The sequence below is a fragment of the Sander vitreus genome, chromosome 19 (genome assembly GCF_031162955.1).
Source record: "Sander vitreus isolate 19-12246 chromosome 19, sanVit1, whole genome shotgun sequence".
Taxonomy (NCBI): domain Eukaryota; kingdom Metazoa; phylum Chordata; class Actinopteri; order Perciformes; family Percidae; genus Sander; species Sander vitreus.
Window position 1 is genome coordinate 14,743,615 of NC_135873.1, and position 10,518 is coordinate 14,754,132.

At 42.0% G+C, this 10,518-nt stretch overlaps 1 protein-coding gene across 5 annotated transcripts; it reads right to left on the minus strand.

Annotated features, from left to right (window-relative positions):
• Nucleotides 1-3,267: 3,267 nt before the first annotated feature.
• On the minus strand, nt 3,268-7,164 carry LOC144534323 (uncharacterized). 5 transcript variants are annotated; one of them, XM_078276187.1, is made up of 7 exons: nt 6,063-7,160; nt 5,510-5,760; nt 5,036-5,383; nt 4,620-4,658; nt 4,423-4,533; nt 3,586-3,620; nt 3,268-3,489 (listed from the first exon to the last, which is right to left on the minus strand). In XM_078276187.1, the coding sequence occupies exons 2-7, from the start codon at nt 5,550-5,552 to the stop codon at nt 3,370-3,372; spliced, it is 696 nt and encodes a 231-aa protein (XP_078132313.1). In that variant the 5' UTR covers nt 5,553-5,760; nt 6,063-7,160; the 3' UTR covers nt 3,268-3,369. The 5 variants fall into 5 exon arrangements, with proteins under 5 accessions (XP_078132313.1, XP_078132312.1, XP_078132314.1 ...); XM_078276186.1 differs by having other exon boundaries at nt 5,510-7,160; XM_078276188.1 differs by having other exon boundaries at nt 4,423-4,530; nt 5,510-7,154.
• Between the last annotated feature and the right edge of the window lie 3,354 nt (nt 7,165-10,518).

The following is a 10,518-nucleotide window of genomic DNA, read 5'->3' on the forward strand; positions in this document are numbered from 1 at the left end:
GTTAAATGACAATTAACTAAAGATGAATTAACAGCTAATTTACCATCTCATCACCAGCACTTTTTTGTTTGTACTGTATTAATGCAACAACAACAATAATTCAGTTCTTATTTGAAAGTTGAAATTCTGGTAGGTTATTTGTTAGATGATTTGGTGCTGAGAATAAGCAAGTATCAGTACTTACTGAGGCTGCAGAGAAGTAAAGCTGTTATCAAGGTGAAGTTCCTCATTCTGTGTTTAAACATTTCACTGCAAAGATAGATCGTACCGCTGAGCTCTGATAAAGAGAGTTTAGAGAGGCGGGGTGTCTTTAGATTTTTATCTTGCTGCTCACAGCGACCTGCCAATGCAATGCCTTTGCATTTTTGTTTAGTTTATTGGTTTACACACATACAAATACTACAGATTAATATACACATAATCAATAAAATATGTTGCGGAGGGATGCAAAAAAACTCAGAGGGGCTTAATCTGGCACACTCTAATGCTTACTATAATTAAAATATTGATAAGAAAAAGAAGAGAAGAAAGAGTAGAGAACAAAGCCCAAACTACTACACACAATATCAAATCAACAGAATAAATATGAAAGGTAAAATAATATTAGAGTTACATGGTTTTTTACAAGACATCCCATAGGGATAACATTGCACGGACAAAAACAACCTTTAAACAGCTTGCAGAGCCGCGCGCACATAGAGGTTGCTCACTCGACGCAGCGGCCGCAGGTCCGACTCTGACCTGCAGCCTCTTAGCCGGCGTGTCATCCCCCCTCTCTCCCCCTTTCATGTCTTTAGCTGTCCCATAAAAAATAAAGGCCTAAAATGCCCCAAAAATAAGAGTGAGGATGCCTGATCTTTGAGGAGAATGATTTTCATGCACACAGTAGATGATTCATAAATGCCCTTCTGAAGGGCAGTTAAGCTCAGAAACTTTTTTGGTTCTTGGAGACTTTTCTTTGTTTTTCTTTAACATTAAAAAAGCTTTAAGAAAGATTTTGGACTTAAATAGGTCAAAATATCGCCAAACATTTTTTCTACGCTTGGCTGTGGCGGCAGATGAAAACATCATATATGTGCTAAATCCAATGAGACTGTACTAATTAATACCTGAAATAAAACTCAAACACAATATTAAAAACGAAGCTTTCTACGTTGTTTTCCCATTGTTTGAGATTAATTTGGCACTTTTTAAAGTGCTCATATTATGCTTTTTCTTTCCTTTATTGTGTTATATATCTTTTTTGTGCTTGTTATAGGGTTTACAAAGTGAAAAAGCCCAAAGTCAAAGGGACTTACCATCTCCAACAGAAAACACTGTTCACAAAACTGCTCCAAACAGCTCTGCTGTAGAAACATGCATCACTTTGCACATGTTATAATGCCTCGCCTAGCTGCACGCCCTCACACTCTGCTTCTGACTGGCTAGTAGTCCTTACCTAGCTACTGTCAGGCACGCCTCATACTCTGCTTCTGACTGGCCAGTAGTCCTTACCTAGGTACTGTCAGGGCACGCCCTCATACTCTGCTTCTGACTGGCTAGTAGTCCTTACCTAGGTACTGTCAGGGCACGCCCTCATACTCTGCTTCTGACTGGCTAGTAGTCCTTACCTAGCTACTGTCAGGGCACGCCCTCATACTCTGCTTCTGACTGGCTAGTAGTCCTTACCTAGGTACTGTCAGGGCACGCCCTCATACTCTGCTTCTGACTGGCTAGCAGTCCTTACTCCAGCTACTGTCAGGGCACGCCCTCATACTCTGCTTCTGACTGGCTAGTAGTCCTTACCAAGGTACTGCGCATGTGTGACTCCCAACAAACATAATTTTTGAAAATTAAACCATGTAAACCTATTCTGATATTGTCACAAACACCAGGAAATGGACCCACAAATGTCAGGTGAGTAAAGTTCAATGGATTTTATTAAAGCACTAATAAAATTTACAGGCAACAGTGTCCAGGAACGACAACGACGACTAGTTGGTTGGTAAACCGTCTATAAACAGTGTCTGGATGGTTATTATAAAGTTACAACCTATACAAAAAAAAATATATCTATATACATACACACATATATGTATATACTGTGTATATATATCTCTCTCTATATATATATATATATATATATATATATATATATATACACATATACACACACACACACACACACAGTATATACACATATATGTATATACTGTGTATATATATATATATATATATATACACACACAGTATATACATATATGTGTGAATGTATAGTGAGATATTATGTATGCAGCTTTATAGTCAACCATCCAGACACTGTTTATAGACGGTTTACCAACCAACTAGGAACCCTTAACAAAGTGTTGGGAATATCTGGTCCTTCTATCTATGTATGTATGTTTACAGATGTTTTAAAATTGGTTTCTTAAAGGTTTACAAACGTTTTTAATCATTACCTGATACCTAATATAATATATGAGGGATATAATGTGTGTAACAATAAACTGTTAATTTACAGCACTACTAATAATTAGTAAACATTATTAATTATAATTTAATGGTTTATTAACAGTCAAATGACTGTTTGCTAACAGTTAAATGACAATTAACTAAAGATGAATTAACAGTCAATTTACCATCTATTAATGATGGTTATTATAAAGTGTTACCAAAGATGGTCTAATCATTTTAGATGGACTTGTAGGCCGTTATATTGTTGGGTAGTTTAATTTATAATAAAATATTTTGTTTAATTCATAAAATAACTAGTAACTGAAGCTGTCAGAGGAATGTAGTGGAGTAAAAAGTACAAGATTTCTCTCTGAAATGTAGCGGCGTAGAAGTAGAACGTGGTATGAAAAGATAAGACTCAAGTAAAGTATAAGTATCTCAAATTTGTACTTAAGTACAGTTCTTGAGTAATTGACATAGTTCAAGTTAACATGCAGGCAGCTTCATTGAGAGGACTGAGTAGAGATCACAGAGGAGATGATGGCGGCTGCACCCGCTGGAGCTTTGCTGTGATCTGTCATGTCTTAAACACGTGAATGCTTTCATATGAGGATGTGAGAGTGTCACACTGCTTCAGGCGTCTTTTCACAAGTTTGATAGATGCTCATGAAGATAAAGCAGCAGCGTTCAAGTCTGTCCAAAGTGTAAAGATACAGAGACAGATATCTTCCCTGATACTGTTTGTGACCACAGTTCAAACTGCAACAATGGGCATGTGGGGGTCAAGACATATAAAAACTATACCAATCTTTATAAAATACAGAGAGAGAGAGATGAGATTAAAATCTTAGTGGTTTTATTTGACTCTTTCCCCATTCACCCATAAAAGAACACAGCAGGAGATGAATATGATAAAGCATCAGTTCCACTCTGAGTCTATCTGCAGACAGCATAAACAGCATGAGTCTCCACTTCTCTCTCTGATGCAGGCCTCCTGTTCCTTATTGTTGCTGCATACAAACTCAGTGCTGCATCTCTCAGGTCAGAGTCCAGATTCTGGAAAGAGTCAGAACAGCTGAGTTAGTGAGAAAAACTAAATCATACCTCTGCTACCTTAAAACATATAATAGGAAATGATAAAAGTTGATTCACCTCAGGCTGTTGTGGATTCTGTTCTTCATTGGCAGCTGAATGAAAGAGACAAAACGTCCAATCAGGTCACTGACAATCATTATTCATCACTACATTGCTCTTATTCCAAGACGGTATTTTTAATCTATTGATTCGTGTACAAGAACACGTTTATCTCGTTTTTTTCGTGGTGGCCAGCACGAAATGGGAACCATCTATATGGTTGGGTTTAGGAAAAGATGAACGGGGAAAGCAAACGTCACACCGCGGGACACGATCCGCGGTCTCTGGGTGACACGCGACGACAACAACAACGGGATGGCGGAGGTTGGGTTTAGGAATAGAAGAACGGGGAAAGGACGCGTCACACGCCGGGAGACAGCCGCCGGGAGACAGTCGCCGGGGACACGCGACAATAACGGGGCGGTTGTGATTAGGAAAACAACAACGAGGAAACAAAACGCCACACACGGGCCACGATCCCCGGTCTCCGGGGTGAAAGTCCTGTGTTGTTTGACCCATCCACCACCCCAACCAACCTCCTTACACGGATTTTCGGCATTTCATACTACTCGCTACCGTAGTCGTGCTGTGATCACGACATATGCTTCCTATTGAAATACATTAGTTTACATTTTCGTGCTGGCCACCACAAAAAAAACGAGAACAACGTGCCCGTGTACACGAATCAATAGATTAAATAACGTGACCATTTCACAAACTGCCGTGAGACTGGGATGCTTATTCTGATTCAGCAAACATGACATTTTTTATTCTCTCAACATATTTACACAATTTTAGAGAAGTAATAAAATAAAAATAGAAAACAAGATAGAAAGAGTAGCTTTCAGGAAGTACCTTTCTGAAGTTTCCTGTTTTTAACAACCAGACCAATGATGACCATTAAGAGGAGAAGAGTCAGAGCGCCCAGGATCAAACTCATCAGCTTTGCTGTTCCATCAGACTCTGCTGAAAGAAAGAGAATAGAATGACTCTGTTTCCATTTACTGGCTCAGGAACTGTGAGAACATTAAATCTTTTATGTTGAATCTTACTTTCAGACTTCCTGTCGTCGTCATGAGATTCATCGCTGCCTTTTAACAAAATAAAAGATACATTTACTTTTGATTATACTTTGAAAATATTGTATCACTCTTATTTGGAATCTTTTCAAATAGTCACATGTGTTCTTTTTGGGCAATTAATAAATTAGCAAATATAGAAAGACGTTTACGAGAACATCAACCAAAGTTAGGACAAAAATGTGAAAGAGAATCTTACTTTCAGACTTCCTGTCTGTCATCATGAGAATCATCACTGCCTTTTAACAAAATCAAGATAAGTTCATGTCTGATTTTACCTTGGTATCACTCTATTGTTTTAAAATGATGAAATGTGCTCTTTTTTTGCCAATTATGATTAGCATTATATAAAAAGAAGAATACAGAACACAGGATTTTTATAATCTTACCTTTAACATTGAAGTGTATTGCGCTGAAATCATAACGTCCTCCGGTGTAAAATCCACATAAATACAGTCCAGAGTCAGATACTGTCACTGGTTTGATTTGGAGAAAGAGAGTGGAGTTGTTGGTACTCATGCTGAATCTTCCATTTTGAATTCCATCTCTGTAAGAAGGATTTGCTGTAGAGCTCAACATCGACGAGATCCAGCTGACCTTGGTTCTGTTGAACACTCTCAACCAGAGTGTTAGACCGTCTTGGCTGGACGGGTTAGAGCATGTGAGTGTGACTTCTTCACCCAGCCGACCCGCCACAGTCTCAGTGTGAGACTCAGAACCTGAGACAGAGATCCAGCCTGAAACAGACAGCAGAGACTTGTTACAGGAAGGTAAACAATACCTCTTAATAAATATAATAATAAGCAAATAAGTTTTAATGCTGGAAGTTATCAAGTTGAGAGAAAAGTATTGTCAGTACTTACTGATGCTGCAGAGAATTAAAGCTGTTATCAGGCTCCGTTTCATCGTGGTGCGTATGATCACAGCTCTGTGATGTCTAACTGAGCTCCAGGAAGGCTGCTCTCAACTTCAGAGGTGGAGTCTTTTGTTCTTGCTTATCTAGTTGTTAAAGTTGTGGATGCGCGTGGCCTAGCAGGGTGGAGACAGAATGGACCGCGCAGGGGAAAGAGAGAAAGAGAAAAAGTCGAGGCGGCGAGAAAGAGAAAAGCTGGAGCTGAGAGAGAGCACATTAAAAGAGAGAAAAGCCCTGGAGGTTAAGTGCAGCTAACAAACTAAAAAAGAAATGGTAGCAGGGCCGACCACAGCATGTCATACTACCCTTCCTGAGCTAACAGAGCTTTATGATGATCAACACAAGTCCAGTCGGGAAATACCACTCCAAAAGTATACACAATCATATATATGAATATTTGTATCTGTAGCCTTAATTATGGAAGTGCAACTGACTCTTTAAACTGAAGAGACTAGTTGGTTTTTACTATTGTGGCTGCTGTTTGAAGTACTGTTGTAACTCACCCTGGTGCTTGATGGAACACAGCAGTCCTCACAGAAGCTGATGTATGATGTCACAGCCCCTGTGTACACATCCAGACTGTTGGTAGCAGTCCTGAACACATCCCAGTTAGTAGAATCCAAACACGACTGGAGATCCTCCACAGCCTCACTGGTCCACTTCCTTGATGTCCTCACTACAGGTTTGCAGAGCTTTAGTTTCTGCCTGTAGGCGGGGATCAGGTGGACCATGAAGTGGTCAGATAGTCCCAGTGCAGCACGGGGGAACGGCGTGATAAGCATCCCTGACTGTGGTGTAACAGTCCAGAATGTTCTCCTCTCTGGTCGGGCATTTAATATGCTGTCTATATTTAGGGAGTTCATGAGTGAGGTTCCCTTTATTAAAGTCTCCAAGGACAATAACTAGGGAGTCCGGATTGGTCCGCTCCACACACAGTATCTGGTCGGCGAGCATGCGCTGTGCGTCCTGCACGTTGGCCTGCGGTGAGATGTAAACACCGACCAGAATGAATGAGTGGAACTCACGGGGTGAATAAAAAGGCTTACAGTTTATGATGAAATATTCCAGGTCAGGAGAACAATGCTGCTGGATCACTGTCACGTCGTTGCACCAGCCGCTGTTGATGTAGAAACAGATTCCTCCACCTTTAGATTTTTTTTTAGAAAGATCCGTGTCTCTGTCCGCTCTGAAAAGCTGGAAGCCTGCCAGCTGCAGCGCAGAGTCCGGTATTAATCCACAGAGCCACGTCTCCGTGAAGCACAAAACAGCAGATGAAGAAAAGTCCCGGTTTCTCACCAACAGCAGTTGTAATTCCTCCAGTTTGTTGGGCAGTGAGCGCACGTTAGAGAGGAATATTCCCGGGAACGCTGTGCGTAATCCTCGCTGGTGGAGACGCACAAGCGCACCGGCCCTTTACCCTCTCCTCCGGCGCCTCGCTGCGTGAGCAAAGGTTGGCGCACCTTTGACCAGAATGTCCAAAATTTCCAGTGAAGGTAGAAGAAAAGTGGGAAATAAGTCCGATGGTGTTGTTCCCCTGAAGTTCACGAGCTCTTCACTGGTGAATGAGATCTGGGTACAGAGCTTTATGATTATCAACACAAGTCCAGTCAGGAAATACCACTCCAAAAGTATACAACAATCATATATATGAATATTTGTATCTGTAGCCTTAATTATGGAAGTGCAACTGACTCTTTAAACTGAAGAGACTTGGCTGGTTTTTACTATTGTGGCTGCTGTTTGAAGTACTTTTTGTGTGTAGTAAAGAAACTAAAACATGTGTTACTGGCATAAGCTAAACTGATTTTCTTTCTTTTTTTTCAACAAAACAGTATATGTGGTATTTTTTCAATATGAATGTGGAGATAGGCCTGGGCTGACGTTAGATTCCCAGCCTGAATGTAGCTGATCAACAAGCTCTATTTGGATGTTTTGTATGGAGAGGGAGGGAGAGATGCTGTGCTGCTGCCAGAAGAACCACTGACTGAGTTTACTCTGAGCAAGAAGTCACTAAAACGGGTCTGAACGGAGCATGCCCACTGTACGAGACCCGACTGGCGACAGAAATCACACTCATTTATTGTCTGTGCACAAAGCATGCTGGGATACCTCGAAACGAACAAAGCTGGCAGTGCGACAGGAAGAACACGCCCTAGAAATGGTAGAACGTGCCGCCCATGTACTAAGGCTCAGTCCTTACCACAGCGGCCCAGCTTCAAGTCCGACCAGCGTCCCTTTGCTGCATGTCATCCCCCTCTCTCTACCCCCTTTCCTATCTTCATCTGTCATGTCAATTAAAGACCAAATACCCCTCTAACTCGTAACAGGGTGAACGGCACTTCTGCATTCACTTTGCGGCCCTCTATCGGCTATAACCGCGCTATGCAAGTTTGCCAGATCGGGTAGCGGATCTGTAGTTCCAATGACAGCGGTAATGGACAATTCCGCTTCCAACCTGTAGGGGGACCAAAGAGGAAAAGTGCTTTGTTGATGCTTTAAATCACATTCCCCAACTCCTTAGTCTATATCCACGACGTTCCACTTCCAGGATTGCTCCGTTGCTGTCGGAATTCCGCCGGATTTCACTATTTTCAGCCGGATGTCTGGTTCCTTCCATTTTGTTGGCATTCTAAACTCTGGTGGATTTCTGAGGACTATGGTTAACTGCTCCTCAGATCTCTGCAGGGTAAATCCAGACAGCTAGCTAGACTATCTGTCCAATCTGAGTTTTCTGTAGCACGACTAAAACTACTTTTGAACGTACACATGTTCCACCAAAACAGGTTCCTTCCCGAGGCTATTTTGCAGAGGCAACGTCGCTCCATCCGGCGCTTAGCACCGCCCTAGATGATTGCGATTGGTTTAAAGAAATGCCAATAAACCAGAGCACGTTTTTCTCCCATCTCAGAATGCTGTGTGGACTAGCCAGACCTTCCTCCGCAGCGCTGTGGAGGAAGGTCTGGCAATGAAAGACTACCGACTTCTCCACTTGTCTCCCTTCTTTGCGTCTTAGGCCGGCTACACACTGGCTGCGTTGCGTGAGCGTGTCAGCTCAGTGGGGTGTTTGTTCATATTTTGGCTCCCATGTTAAAAGGTTAGAGCTTACACACTGCCTGAGCTGACAAAACGCGTGCATGCTAGAAATAGAACCAACGCCTATTTTTCACGCGACACACAAGCGTGTCAGAATAGAATAGTAAAAGATGTTTATATGTCATTTTGACACGAATACATATTAATAAATGACATGTTGATATTTGAAAGTCTCTAGGTTTTGATAGAAATGCAGATAGAAATGTAATTGAATCGATTTTCTAATATTGCACCTGTCAATACAGAACAAAATATTCTGTAGCCTATTTTGCCGTCAATACTGCCGACGTTGTATTTGCTGTAATCAAATCAGTATATATTTATGTTTATCATGGTATTTCATTTTATCAATGGGAAACATACATTTGTACAGACAAGGCTAGCAGCAGCAGCGCCACGTCAGACACGTTTTTGGTGTGTAAAGACAGAAAGATCCACGCAGTCGCCACACAGCTGACACGCGACAGAAACGCCATGCTCACGCCACGCAGGCAGTGTGTAGCTGGCCTTAGTCCCTCCCACCGAGGAGGCACGGGAGAGATGCTAGTATATCATGTGAGGAGAGAGGCAACGAGCAAACGTGCTTTAGAGGGACGAGACGTCCTTTCCTCTGAAGCGTCACATGAATTTGTCAGCTGGGCGGAGTCAGCAACTCCTTCAGCTGCACGGCTTCCGGGAAGGCTGCTCTCGTGTTTCCTCGGTTATAGCTCCTCGATGATCCCTCCTCGATGCTCGCTCCTCCGTCCTCGGGGCAGAAATAAGGGCTTTGAGACGGCCTTCACAGAGGAGGGACAGAACAACTTCCAGTTCAGCCGAGGACCGAGGAGCTATCAAATAAGGCACGTGGGATGTACCTATAGTGTTGTCATCTGCTACAATGTGTGCTCTGGCTGCTTGTTGAACCCGAGTGTCCCATTTCTAGATTATTAAATATGATGCATGCTTTTTCACAGCCACTTTAATAATGTGTCTGCATCTGTAGCTTAACATTTCCTCGTTCTGCAAGTGAGGAAGTACCTTTTTTCTATACGTTATCCATTTGCAGACTTAAAGGGTTAATCAAACAGACGCTGCTCATGTTTGTTCTGCACGAGCTGTTGGGATCCATGACAGCTGAATTAAGAAATGTATTTTCATAAAATAAAAGTATATGGAATAGTCGTTTTCCCCCATAAGATGCTTTATAGTGTGAGAGTGTGAAGATGTGTGTTTACATTCACACCCACTTCATGCAGTGACTGGTCAGCTGTGCAGAGGTGAGAAAGTTAGCGGGGTCTGAACTTCTCTCTCTAACCCCAGCAACTATTTCTGCCACTTGTCCTATAACTACGTTCCTGTAACTACTTAGTTGGAAAAAGGCTAATGGGCATGCGGGTGTCAGACACATTCATACAAATCATAAATCAATCTTTTTAAAATACAGTATTGTTTTATACAAAACTTCTACACAGCTCTGGAGGCAAGAGTGCACCGTTTCTTGTCATATTTTTAGAAACCTTTAAGCTAACAGCCCTTATGCTTTTCACCCACAGACCACACTGCACTGTCTCTTCCTGTCACACAAGCCTCTCTCACACTTCCACCTCTGCTAACCTCCACCCCTAACCCACTTCATGCAGTGACTGGTCAGCTGTGCAGAGGTGAGAAAGTTAGCGGGGTCTGAACTTCTCTCTCTAACCCCAGCAACTATTTCTGCCACTTGTTGTGTGAACAACCAAGAGCAACACTAATCTGCCTTCCAGGAGAGGCCGTCTGAAAATGTACGCCTTCATCTCCATATTTAAATGATGCTGTGTCTCTCCCCCACAGTTAATGTCAGAACAATGTAACTACATTCTCTCTTATGTCGAGTTACTGCAGTAATGG